This window comes from Oncorhynchus clarkii, chromosome 2 (assembly GCF_045791955.1).
Source record: "Oncorhynchus clarkii lewisi isolate Uvic-CL-2024 chromosome 2, UVic_Ocla_1.0, whole genome shotgun sequence".
Classification (NCBI taxonomy): domain Eukaryota; kingdom Metazoa; phylum Chordata; class Actinopteri; order Salmoniformes; family Salmonidae; genus Oncorhynchus; species Oncorhynchus clarkii.
The window spans coordinates 28,700,071-28,713,882 of NC_092148.1; the positions used below are offsets into that span (position 1 = coordinate 28,700,071).

The 13,812-nt window shown below is 44.0% G+C and overlaps 2 protein-coding genes across 2 annotated transcripts in view; both read right to left on the reverse strand.

Annotated features, from left to right (window-relative positions):
* LOC139366193 (pleckstrin homology-like domain family B member 3) overlaps nt 1-3,567 on the reverse strand; it is a 29,283-nt gene extending 25,716 nt beyond the window's left edge. Inside the window, exon 1 of the mRNA XM_071103413.1 lies at nt 2,928-3,567. The gene's annotated coding sequence lies outside the window, so the exon portion shown is untranslated. The remainder of the gene's footprint in view (nt 1-2,927) is intronic.
* Nucleotides 3,568-5,016: 1,449 nt separating this feature from the next.
* LOC139380773 (persulfide dioxygenase ETHE1, mitochondrial-like) lies at nt 5,017-9,623 on the reverse strand. Its single transcript, XM_071123789.1, has 7 exons — nt 9,114-9,623; nt 7,689-7,833; nt 7,337-7,485; nt 6,891-7,020; nt 6,206-6,295; nt 5,722-5,838; nt 5,017-5,383 (listed from the first exon to the last, which is right to left on the reverse strand). Exons 1-7 carry the CDS (start codon nt 9,303-9,305, stop codon nt 5,337-5,339), a joined length of 870 nt encoding a protein of 289 aa, XP_070979890.1. The 5' UTR covers nt 9,306-9,623; the 3' UTR covers nt 5,017-5,336.
* Between the last annotated feature and the right edge of the window lie 4,189 nt (nt 9,624-13,812).

Genomic DNA, 13,812 nt, shown 5'->3' on the forward strand with positions numbered 1-13,812 from the left:
AAAGTCCCCGGCCACTATGAGCGCTGCTTCTGGATGAGCGTTTTCCTGTTTGCTTATGGCGGTATAACTCATTGAGTGCGGTCTTAGTGCCAGCATTGGTCTGTGGTGGTATGTAGACAGCTACAAAAAATACAGATGAAAATTCAAGGTAGATAGTGTGGTCTACAGCTTATCATGATATACTCTACCTCAGGCAAGCAAAACCTTGAGACTTCCTTAGATATCGTGCACCAGCTGTTGTTTACAAATATATATAGACCGCCACACCTTGTCTTACCAGAGGCTGCTATTCTATCATGCCGATAGAGCATATAACCCAGCAGCTGTATTTTATTCATGTCATCGTTCAGCCACAACACTGTGAAACATAAGATATTACAGTTTTTAATGTCCCGTTGGTAGCTTATACATGCTTTTAGCTTGTCCCATTTATTTTCCAGTGTTTGTGCGTTGGCTAATAGTACGGATTGCAAAGGCAGATTAGACACTCTTCGCCTGATCCTCACAAGGCACCCCGATCTCCTTCCGCGAAATCTCCATCTCTTTCTCCTGCGAATGACGGGGATGAGGGCCTGTTCAGGTGTCTGAGGTAAATCCCTCTCGTCCGACTCATTAAAGAAAAATTATTCATCCAATTCAAGGTGAGTAATCACTGTTCTGATATCCAGAAGCTATTTCCAGTAATAAGAGACTGTAACAACAACATTATGTACAACATAAGTTAAAAACAATGCGAAAAAACAAACAAAATAGCACGGTTGGTTAAACGCCAATAAAACAGCAGCCATCCTCTCCGACGCCATGATACATTTGTGTATGTCAGAAATGACACCCTATTTTGACCTGGTCAAAAGTAGTGTACCATATAGGGAATATGATGCCATTTTGGACCCTACCCACTGGGCACAGACGTCAATTCAACTTCTATTCCTGGTTCGACGTAAATCCATTGAAAATATGTGAAAACAATGTTGATTCAACCAGTGTATGCCCAGTGGGTAGTGACCATACCAGTCTCAGTTGTATGACCTCAGAGCCCACTTAGCAATGCTTCGGTGGTCTATGGAGGGCTACAGTCGTCTAAGGAGGGCTATCAGGAAGCTGTCATCACCACGCTGTGTCCTGACACATCAGGTTCCCAGGAATACATGGTGACCAGTCTGAGCTGTATGACCTCAGAGCTATGACAGAGCCCACTACAGGGGGACTATGGGCTGAGAGAGGAAACTGTCATTACCACACTGGGGCCTGAGCAGGAAGAGCAGGTGAGAGGAACCAGGGTCATATTCATTAGGGCACCCAAACATGTTTTAAAAACAAACATGAGCGTTTCTTATTTAATAAGTCCAGGAAGTCCCTCCCCACTTCAGTCTGTTTTTTTCCCTTTGGTACCAAGTGAATACAACCTAGGCTGGACAGCATTGTGAGGGGTCGGTCTGTCTGTCAGATGAGAGGTGAGATATCATGACTAACTGTCTTCTAGGTGTGAGGGCAGATAGGCCTATTGTTAGACTCCTAGAATGATACTGTAGCTGAGCCAACTGGCTACTGTTGGGGAATAAACATTTTTGGTTTTTAGGGGACCAAGGGTTGAAGATTAAAATACAAGCTAGGATCATTGATTGTTAGGGAAGATGATTTGTTGTATTTCCTGTAAGTTAATTAGCAAGTAAGATACCCTATAGGCCTAATTGTTTCTCCAATAAAGTAGATTATCACACTATGATACCACTGCATTAATAGAATAATTCACGCAAATGTGACTTGTGCATATTTCAACACTGCAAAACTGACTGGAATGGTCCGAAGACACCACTAATTACACAGACGTTGAATATATGCTAGTTCAACAACATTATCAGAGATTCCAGTGGCCTGAGCAAATCTCTCCGTTCTGAGGTCAGCGAAATAACGACCCATTAATGACAGGCTAGGTCCCAGATCTAGAGCGGTCTGTACAAGTGCAGCCAAGAAAAGGGGCGTGAGAGAAAAAGAAAGAAGGAGAGATTGAACACAGAAGAAAGATATGTGCTCCCGACTCCCCTGACGGCTACCCACCCAGGCAATCTTTCCTCTCCACCTCTGTCAGCGTCATCCTATACTTCCCCTCTCCTTTGTTTACACGATGCACCCGATGGAAATGATAAACAATGATAAACCACATATATCAGCTGAGTCTGGTAAACAAATGTGAGTTTACATAAACTGAGGAAAACAATGCCATGGGAAAGGAGGTTTGGGACATTAAGAAAAACATGTTTGAATTAGAACCAGATATTGTCCTCTCATCGTTTCACAGTGAAAATTATACATTGAAATGCTATAGGCCTGGAGGACATGTTTAGCCCATCTAACTACTTATGCTCAAGCACAAAGTCCCAAATATTGGGTAATCAAATAGAATGTTGTCATAGAATCTTGAGTATCTGGATGTTCATAATCATACAACCAAGCATTCTGACATTTTAAAAACTACTAAACTCCCCAAAAAGTTGTTCTTTAAGTTATAGCATGTACACAATTTGCATAAATAGTTTTTTTTTTTTAAGTATGCTATTTGGCTTGGTGTGAACTAACAGACTAATGATAGCTGTATTATTTACTATAGTCCATTTATATAAATGGCATAGGCCTATCGTTTACTTATATAAATAGTTTAGAAAGTAGGCTACAGTAGTCTACTGGCTTTCTGTAAACATAATCATAGAGATACTGTGTTCCATTTATTACATGCTCTGTCAAGCTCAAAGTGACCATTCCTTCTCATGACACCAATGAAGTTCATGTATAAACAGACAACCACTTACACTGTAGGTAGCTACTGCGGAATAATAATAATCCTAGCGTTATCAAATCGCGATCATTCACCAGCTACAATGTATCAAACTACAGCGACACAGAACAGAAACACAGAACTAATGCCTTACCTGAGAATATGCCGTTCTCTCTTCAAATGCGTTTTTGTTGTGGGGAACGTGTATTGTTGTCGCTGAATTTGAAGAAAATAGACGCTCATAAAAACAAGAGTGACTAAATAAAGAAGTGATGGGTTTGGACCGGGCGCGCGCTTTCGCTTTCAATCATACGAACTATATCCAGATAACTTTCAGAGTTTCTGTTTGCTGTCATATCCCGTCTGAATACCTTTGATGTCTATATTTTCCTCTCTCCTCTCTGGTTTGATTCAATCCTTTCAAATCACTCCCAGTGAAAATTACAGATCGTAGTGAGATGTCGTCAACAGGTGAAATGGAATGCATGTGAGGCGTTCACACTGACCGACACAAAGTTGGTGTGAAAATGCGCCTGAGCGCGTCACTAACTGACTACACAGTTTCTGTGGTCTGTTCGTGAGGGGGCTCCGCACCGAAATGAGAACTTTGATCTGGGATTTCCCGCGACGACATGGCTTTGTCATTGTAATGTGCTCGTTATAGGCTAGCTATAGGCTAACGCAGAAGCAGTTTGGCCTGGCACCCTGCCAACACACCTCGCGGGTTTTGTGTCACTCAATGCCAAGGGCCCTTGGAAAGCGTCAATAGCTGCCACGTAAATCTCTCCTCCACTCTCTTTACTATACCCAAAGGGCCTTTATCAGCCCCTGCCTCCTTTAACAGTTCTGTCTCAATGAGCTGATAGTGTAATCATAGACTATTCCCTCAGTCTTCCCCTAAACAAGGGCATGTGGACAGGGTGAGAGAGAATGCCTGGAGTTGGGGTTGGTAGCAGACAGTGAGTGGGCAAAGAGTGAAAGGGGTAAAAGAGAGAGCAGATGGAAGGGGCAGGGTACAGACTGGGTGAAAGAACAGCTGGTGACTTGTAAAAAGCACAACAAAGTCAAAGAATGGTGCCTTTTTTTCACAGGCGAAACACTGCCACAACAACATGTTAAGTTGCCTATTGTTTGTCTATGTATGGTTTTGCTTAGATTTTTTTTTTTTAAGTACAAAATAAAACATAGCTTAGGTGTGATGGCAACACTGGTTACACCCTGTGCATTTCAAAACAATGAACGCAGGCGTTTCTGTCAGTCGGTAGGTGAAAGAAGAATTGCCTAATGTGAATGTTCTGTTTGTCTCTAGTGGTGACAGGGACAGCTGGCAGATGAAGTGGTGTGAAGATGTATGTGACAACAACACATTGTAATTTTTCTTCAGACTTCTAGTTCTTTCTTTTTTTTCCTCACTGAATACATCTTCTCTATTTCCATCCGAAGGTTACAGTAGAAACCTAATAGTTCAGTCATTTCACACATGGTGTGTCCGGTGTCATTCAATGCAGTCAAAACCAAGCTGTCACTTTTGTCACAGCATCAAAGGCATGAACTGCTCAGGTAACCATACTCAAATATTTACACACAGAAGGAAGGGTACAGTACCTTTGAGAAGTATCTGAGAAGTATGAGCTCACAGTACACCATTATTATGAAATGATCAGGCAGGTTCAGAGACAGAGACATGGTTGAGTCAGAGCCAGACACTCCCATCTCCCCAAACCTGTCTACCAGGTAGAGACTAGTCAATGGGGCGTGGGACAAAAACGAATGTAGTATGCTACTAGGCTAGACACACAGCTAAGAGGAATCCTAAGGCTAAGCCGATTATGTTGATGTATTCAGGACATTACAATATGGTATTATATAAAGCGGATGAGAGAATAACAGGATGATACCGGATAATTAAGAGGTAGATAGAGAAACAAGCACACAAAGGCATGGCAATGACATGTTTTGGACTCTCGCAATGGAAACTTGGCCCACAGTGATTTCAAATGCAAATAGAAGAGTTAGGTTTTCCTGGCATGCAAAACGGCCATGGCTGGCAACAGTCAGAGTACTGTGTGTGTGTATTGCCTTGACTAGGGGATGCTGGAAAGGCCATGTGGAAGAGCTCAATTGTGTCAGTCAGCATTCATGAATACTAAACCATGAACGGAACCTTCTATCAGAGCATTTTCCATAAGTTACACTGCAATTCTGCAATTTATACAGGTGTAGTCAAAGAGTTAATTCAGACATTTACATTTGAACAACCTTGATTTAATATAAAACTAGGTCATCTTAATGTTCACATTTTTCCAAGAGATTGTATTATAAAATGTTACAATGTACATGGCAATGTTTAATGATCATTAATGCATCTTTTACTATACAATTTCAGTATATGTACACCCACCAAATCATGACCACTGCTTTTTTCCCCCATAGGCAAACAAGGAGGAATGTATGTTCAAATTGGAAATAAAATATACACAACATTAAGTTGTGGCTGGGTGAAAATCATTTCCCTCTTCCTCCCAAGAGTGCTTAAAGTGAAATCCTAAAATCGATTTGCCATTCAAACCTCATGGAGTCCACACACCAGGTTTGCAGGCACCGCAATATCTGGCAGAGAGAGAAATAACAAATCAACATCTTGTTTCTATCAGTGAATTAAGAAGAGCTTACACTAACAAGTAGTCAAATTGATGCGCAAAGGACAGTTTGAAAGAGTACAGTATGTGTAACATATTGCCATCTCTTCACGGATAGCTTTGTCATGCTCATTCCCGTGATAAGGTTTAAGTGAGGTGAAAGACCACTGATAATAACTCTATTGTAACACAATAGTTGCATATAATCTAGATACTAATAGACCCTATAGTAATATAATATTATTACATCATACACAACAACAGTTTCTATTGTAATAGAATAACTGCAGAGGGTGGAGTGTCAGATACCGATCTTAGCAGGCTTGGGGAGGTTCAGGTTGGTCATGATGTCCACAAACTCTTCCACGGTCTTGGTCAGGCGGGGGTTAAACCTCCTCTCCTCGCCCACGGTGGAGGCCGTCTGACCTGCAGCACAGGATTAACAGACCTGTTAGCAATACATCACAATGATGATTCAATGACTACACTCAACTGTAGAACCCACGGTCTGATCTGGCTTAGGAATGAGAGTTGAAAATGAAAGTAGACAAATGGTGAAGGGTGGTGGTACAGTACACCGGACAAATTAACTTTGTAAAGTCTATGGAAAGGAGTGTCATAGCACTGCGAGAGTATACAAGCCTTCTGGGTATGCTTGTACGAAATTATTGGTGAGACTATCCCCAAGCGCATAGATGTAAAAAAGGAAATCTTGCAAGAAAAGGGGTCAGGGGATATAGACATTACACTGGAATACAATAACACTTTTGCATAAAGAGGATGTCTTGTCAACCTTTGTAGTCATGTGCAGGGAAGACGAGGCACTGAGGAGGTAATGTGAAGATCTTCCGGTGGATTGATTCATAGAGCCTCCTAGAGCAGCCTGGGAAGTAGATAAACAAACAGATCAGGCTTGTTTTCATTGGACCCGAAACAAACGGACTGAAACAGGGAGGGACTACCTGGACTTGTCTGATAAGAAACACTAATTAACACTAACACTAACTATTCCAAAACGTTTTCCGTCGCATGCCCTATTGCATATAAACTACGGTTCAGTGACTATTTGAGATCAGACTACACTGGGAAAAAAGTCTACAATACTGCCACATTGTGTCCACTAAGCATAAAACAATGCACCAAGTGTGGGTGAGGCAATGATCCACAAACTTTTCATGCATTGTTTAAAAACAGTTCCGACCAAAGAATTGGGAAACAATAGCATATAGGGATGAAAGTCTGTGATATACCCTGATAATATGTCCATGTCTAGATATATCACCACAGAGATCAAAAATCAGAGAGAATATGACTGAGTCACACTATAGTACTGTGTTGGCTTAGATACTTGCTTTTTGCATTGTTATGTCCAGCATGGATTCAGTCTTGTGGATGCCCAACCAGGCCAGTGCATTGCAGTACATTTTGTCTTGGCTCTGCTCGGTTTAGCTTAGTAGTGTGGAAAAGGTTAACGTTACCCTGCTGGAAGTCTGTCCTTCCACAGCCCCTGATTAGCAGTGTGTCCCCAGTGAAAGCCATGCTCTGGTCCCCTGTTACCAACGTCACACAGCCGTCTGTATGTCCTGGAGTCTCCCTCACCGTCAGATACTGAGGGACGAGAGAGGCAGTAAGAGGGATTACAGAAAACAAGGGAGGGGGAAGTAAAGAGGAGAAAGGGAGTGTGAAGAAGAGATGAAAGTGAATAAGGCCGAAGCATTTAAAGCAGTGGACAGCAACCCTGGTACTGGAGAGCAACAGTACATGATGTGTAGGCTTTTGTTTCAGCCCAGCACTCTTACTCAGTTGAACAAAAAAACCTGTAAACCTATGACTCTTCAGGACCAGGGATTTTGGGTGAACACAATTTGGGGTAGGCCCAGACCCATACTGTATTCTCTATAGCTGTAGGTAGGTCTGTCCTCACATGTTTGCCAAAGCTGATCTTATCTCCCTCTGATAGCATGATGTCTGCACTGGCCCCGCTGTGCTTGGAGATGGCACTCTTCATCCCAAACAGCCGGTTCTTCAGCTGTCCCGTGCCTGTGATGTGGTCTGCATGGCAGTGAGTGTTCACTAATAGGGGGGTACAGGGGGGGGGGGGGGGGGGGGCAGGGTACAGTGTGAGTCATATGTCATCTTAAACAAGGGTAGGATAAACAAGGAGATCAAAATGGATGTAGGATTAGTGTGTGCATGTGTGTGTGTGTGTGGACGTGCTCGTGCTAGCAAGCGCATGCTTGTGTGCTTGTCTATGTTTTAGAGACATTCAAGTTTACCTGCCACTTTCAGGTTGAAACCCAGTTCCTCTACGAGTTTCAGATCCCTATCCACTGTCTCCAGTACTGGATCAATGAGGACCGCCTCCCTGCTCTCTGTATCAGCCAGCAGATAAGTGTAGGTGCTGCTCACCGACTCAAACAGCTGTAAAGGTTGGAACAAGCAAGGACAGGTGAATGAGTAACCATAGGTTATAAACGATGAGGGGGCAGTACAGTATTCTATTACATAACACACATCATGCCTGTATATTGATCAAGAATGATAATATATGGGTGTGTAGTCTTATGGTGATAAGGGGTTTGTTGTTTTAAGGCTGCAAGTCTGTCAAGAGTCACCGTCAAGGTGGATTTTCATACTTTGAGGCGGTCCTACATGTGGGCATTCCTGCATCTGCAGGAACCCCTCTTTATCCTTCTATTGGTCCATTTTTAAACTATGACTCCCGTATGGAGGCGCTCATGTACAGTAGGTGGCGGTAATGCACCATAAAGTTGCCAACCGCCGATAAACTCCACAGAAGAGGCGGGGCGACAACACCGGTGGCTAGCTAGGGTAATGGTAGACAGTGTCCTTCGTCCCTGCTTGTCGGGCACTGTTTTCCCGTATTTCTGTTAACGAGGATAGTTGTTCAGTAGGCGTTTAGGACACTTGGTGCTAGCTAACAAGCTAGGACTCCGGTACACAGCCGGTGGGAGAGGTAGCTAGCTCACCGGTAGACCGTGTACTTCGCCCACCCCTCTCGGGCACTGTTTTCCCGCAGTTCTGCTAACGACGGCGAGGGCAGGTGTTCGGCAAGCGGGAGTGAAAGACTCTCCGGTACACATCGGGGGGGGGGGGGGGGGGGGGGGGGCTTCACTGGTAACTAGCTATCTAGGACACCGGTAGACAGTGTTATTCTCAATACTTTTATTTCCCTTTTGACACACATTTTAATCTCATAGACAGACAATCAGGGGAAATCCAGAATATAAAGTGCCACACAAGCATGAAGATGGCGTACGTGTGTTATAATGTAATTAGCTACGATGCTTTTCTTGGTTTCACCTGGTTATCTTAGTTTAGTTTGGTTTATTTAGATTGGAGTTATCAAAAATCTAGTGATTTTTTATGCCAGAAAATGTGTAAACACATGCCCTCCGTACGAGTGGCGATTTGAACGCGCCCCCTCTACTACAGCTTGCTAACGTTACATTGTTCCACTTTTTTTTAACACTGCAATAACGAAGGATGCCTGGAAAATACGTTCCCCCTAATTCTCATGTTGACCAATTGCAAAATACTTGATTACTTGCACTGAAAAAAACCCCGTCATATTTTCACTGTATTTTCAACAAGTCGGCGGAACCCAGTTGAAACTTCAGCCTAGAACTTTTACGCATGTCAAAAGCAAACAATATAAATGATTGCCGTGGCTAACTCACCTGCCTGAAGAAAGGTCCTTTTCCCAACTCCATCCTGGAGCAGTAAGGTCGTATGATGACCGTTTCCAGAGGCTGCTTGCTGGTGCGTAAGCCCGGGCCGATGTGGGCTGGAACTTTACGCGAGTACCCGGTTGTTTGGAGCCACAGCGTGTAGGCCAGCGCAGGTTTCAGTCGGTTTACAACTGAACACATTTTTTCTTCACTGTTATTTTTAACTGTCACTTTTTTTGGCTTCCTACTGGGCGACGGGCATGGGTAGAAATCCCAAAACTGAGCAGACGAGTTTGACTAGTTTGTTGTGCCCCAATCCCCTGTAGCTGTCCGTTGCCGTAGAAGTATGGTTGCCACAAATGTAGCTATATTGACTTATTGTGCAATAAAATGTGTAGTGTATCCAGGAAGTCCCAGAAATCTGATAAGGGAGCCTACACCTTGAGAACCTCCAAGCACTAGAGCAGAGGACATGTGCAAGCTGTCAACCCTTCAACACGCGCGCACACACACACACACAGAGAGAGATAGGGGGTCAGAGTTCGGTGTGTCACTATGACTGTGCACATGTGTATTCATATAACAAGGTACTTTACACTACGTGACTATTGTCAGCAACTCCAGATAGGAAACAAACCCAGTTCCAGTTTAATCCAACAATCCATGCATTAGTATGGTAATTAACAATATATAATGGTTTGAATAAGATTATTGTCAGATTAAAGGACATTTTTATTTAATACAAAAATGGAATGTGAAGCAAAAATACATACAACTTTAATATTTTGCAGAAATGTAAGTGGTCATATTGCTGCTAATAAAATCTAGCTGTCAGAGGTACAATTCATTGTTTTGGGGGTTCCAGATTCTTCAAATGTGTCCACCTGTAAAAGAGTCAAAATCATAACATGGAGTGGAGCATTTTCACATTCAGAGAAGCACTGACCCAGTTCTGTGTGACTGGTGCATCTACTGTAGCTATGTACCTCTACATATTTGTACATCCAGGGGAGCAGCTGGGTGACCCTGGTGTAGACTACTGGTTTGTTGGGCCGACCACAGCCATCTCCCCAGCTCACTATCCCAGCCAGCCTCCACTCCCCCTCCCCTGTCTCACACACCAGTGGGCCTCCACTGTCTCCCTTAAAACCAGAGAAGACCACATATGAATTCATATATGCAGTTTTTGGTGTGTGTGTGTGTGTGTGCTTGCATGCATATGTGTGTGTGTACCTGGCATGAGTCCACTCCTCCCTCCATGGTGCCAGCACAAAGCATCCTGGGAGTGAGGTAGCCTGTCGCAGCTCAGACCATACAGAGCCTGAGAGAGAGGGAGAGAGGATAAAGACAAGGCGCAATAAATTAGAGTGATCATCCAATCAGTTGAAATCATAAGGAAGTGGTGTGAGAATATTTGTGAACGTGGCTCACCCCCCTTTTTAGTGTAGCCCCAGCCAGTGATCCAACAGGGGGCACCAGGAAGGAAGGACTCTAGGACTGGGCATACACACTGGTCGAACCCCACCTAAAGCAACACATAACACAACACCATGGTCATGTTCCTTAGGACACACTGTAGCAAAACTTTTTGCAACAGAAATCAAGAGTTTCTTATTAGACAAGTTCAAATAGTACCTCCCCATTTCTGACAGTTTTCTCCGTTTTGTGCAGAACATTGACTGTACTGCACTGACGATAAGCTCACATGTACCCAATGAATCAATGGTTAAATCAAAAAGCGGCCCTGAGAGGTAGTATTTTCACATTCTACTTTTAATATTAAAAAATCAAACCCACCATCTTAGCACCATGCTCTACCAACTGAGATACATACTTGTTGTGTTGATATAGTGTTAAGTTGTCAGTTAGATTTCATGCCGGAGAGAAACCATGAATATGACAAATGCCAAACAGGAGCAGGTGAAATCGGAATAGGAGTAACCATACATATAGCCATATAACTTCCGCTGAACAACCTTCATCATTAATTCTTCTCACCGCCCATGTCAGTAGCCCAAGGTCATAGTCGTTGTTGTTTATGGAGAAGCTGGGGTGATAGAGGATCTCCAGTGCTCTGCAGCGTTGGCCCGCTGATGTGTCCGTCAAACTGAGCGTGTCCAAAAACACCTGCCTCTCTGACTCCTGCAACATGTTGTACCTGGGTTATGGAGAATGCAGGGAAATAGAAGGCACATATTATTTAATATAATAAGTAGAGTTTCCATATTAAGACAGCCTCAGAGTCAAAAGGAGTTGTTGAGGAAGTCATAATATGGACATCGGAATAAAAACTAAAGCATTTTTTCTCTCTCCCTCCCCCTTACTGGATGATGCAGTGGGCTGCAGTAATGATCCAACGTGGGGTGATGATGCCCCCCCCCACACACGTTTCCCTCTCCACTGCTCTGCCAGCCCCACTTGTCCTCTGCTAACATCCCCCCGACAATCCTCCAAGCCTTCCGACCAGCACCAACTGGACCTAGGAAACCTGAGGGAGAGTGGGATGGGGGATGGGTGCTTCAACAAATAAACTGTCAACACAGACATAACCTGAACACGTTATTCGGTTATGCAAGACATTGTTCAGTTTGTACAATATTGACTCGTGGGATCAGTTACTTATTGTCATTGTGTGATAGCCAGTCATTTAGCCAGTTGTCTACAGATTGCTTGTTCATTTGAATGTACCGAGAAGACCTATACAATTCTGATGTATCAGCGGATTGGATGGCATTACCTGCACGGACGTTTCCTGTCTGGTTGATGGGTTGCTTGGACAGCAGGACTGGCATTGGGACACTGCAGTTCCCTTTAACGCCACATGGCTGCACCATGTCTGTCAGGTTGGGTGGGAAACACAGGAACTTGACTGAGGAGGAGACGAACAAGATGCAAAGGAGAGTGAGCGAGGACGAGGTAAAATGGGTGTTTGTTGAATGCTTGCATCCTTTTTTTTACTGTCAAATGCAGCTCGTCTTGGGCGGCAGGTAGCCTAGCAGTTAAGAGTGCTGGACCAGGAACTGAGAGATTGCTGGTTCGAATCCTTGACCTGACTAGGTCAAAAACCAATCGATGTGCCCTTATTGCGCCTGTAAAATCTGTCAATGTAACCCTAATGGTGCCTGTATGTCGGCCTGGATAAGAGTGTCTGGTAAATGACTGTAAATATATTAAGATATGACATTGTGTCTGAAAATGTTACTAGCCATAAAAATCCTTGCTTTCTCAAAGCTTATTGGAGGAGAGGATGCAAGGGACCTCCTCCCCCAATGAGCTTTGAGAGGAGTTGAGTGAAAAAGGCTTGTGATGTTTTCAGACACAGCCCAGGTCTACAAGCACTGTATTGTCATTGAAGTTACCTACAATAGCAAAGAAGGATAAAGACGGCGATGAAGGTCGTCAACATTGTCAGACGTGAGGGGCCAGTGCACCGCGGGGGCTCAAGATCTACAGTAAGAAGGGAATAAAATATCCATTATTTTGAATAAACTGCTGCGTTCTTTGGATACCTTGAACATTCAAGTGCTTTTCACAAGAATGCGCATAACCTTCATGGAAAAGAACAATACGTTTCAAAGACGTATGTCTGGCACTGTGTGGTTGGCGTCTGCAAGCTGTCATGGTTGCCCAGGAAGGAGTTGGAACATTTATGCAATCAACAATGTGTATTATACAACCATGGAAAGGTTCATGGTATAGCCAGGGGGACTGTGGTGCTCAAGTACAGACACTTAAAGGGTACATTCACCTACATGAAAAAATTAAGAAAAAAAATCTCATTACAGTGAAAGTTGTTTAGGTGCCTATGGAAGCAAAGCATAGATAAATCACAACTTGACATGAACACAAGATAATAGACCAAAAGCCTAGTAAGACTTGGGGCATATTCATTACTCCAATTCTGTTGCAAAACTTTGTAACATTTGGATTAAATGGAAGCAAATGGAACAAAACGGGAAGGGACCTACCTGAATTTGTCCAATAGAAACTCTTGTTTTGATCTGTTTGCTTCCTTTTGGTTTATAAACGGTAAACAGTTTCCGTAATGAATACACCCGTGTATTCAACTCTCTCTCTCCAATACGGCACAGTATCCTACCTGGCTCTTCATTAGGGCAGTCTTCGGGGAGTGCTAGCCCAACAGATCCTTCATCCACTTCAGATGGCTTCCTCTGTGGGACCTCCAGAGGGCGATTACAGGAAGGGAGGGGCGAGGATGTCTCTGAATTTGTCTCCTCTGAGCAGGCCAAGTCCGGGGGTTGGGGGGGCGAGAGGACTACCTTTGGGGTTTGGGCCTCCATGGGTACTTCAGAGGAGGACGTAGGGGGATCAAATCGTGCTTCTGTTCGGGGCTGTTGGGCCTTTAGATTCCTCTCAGAAGGGCGAGGTGTTGGGGTTGTGTCTGTCTGATGGGCATTGGGAGGTGGTGGTGGTATGCCCATTCCCAAGTGGGATTCCCCATGAGCGCAAAGAGTGTAGAGGATGGTAACTGGAATACCCCGACTGGTACACCCCCAGTGGCAACATTGAGGGAAACCGAGGGGCAGGGGTAAGGGGCTCATTGCATGGACGTTGTACATGTGGAAGGAAAATGGAAGCCTTCATATCTATACTTGTGAGGTCTGGGTATAGGAGTTTCTGAGGGGGTGGTGTGAGGAGTGGTTGGGCGAGGGGGGTGATAGCAGACCGATGCTGTAGGGGTTGGAGG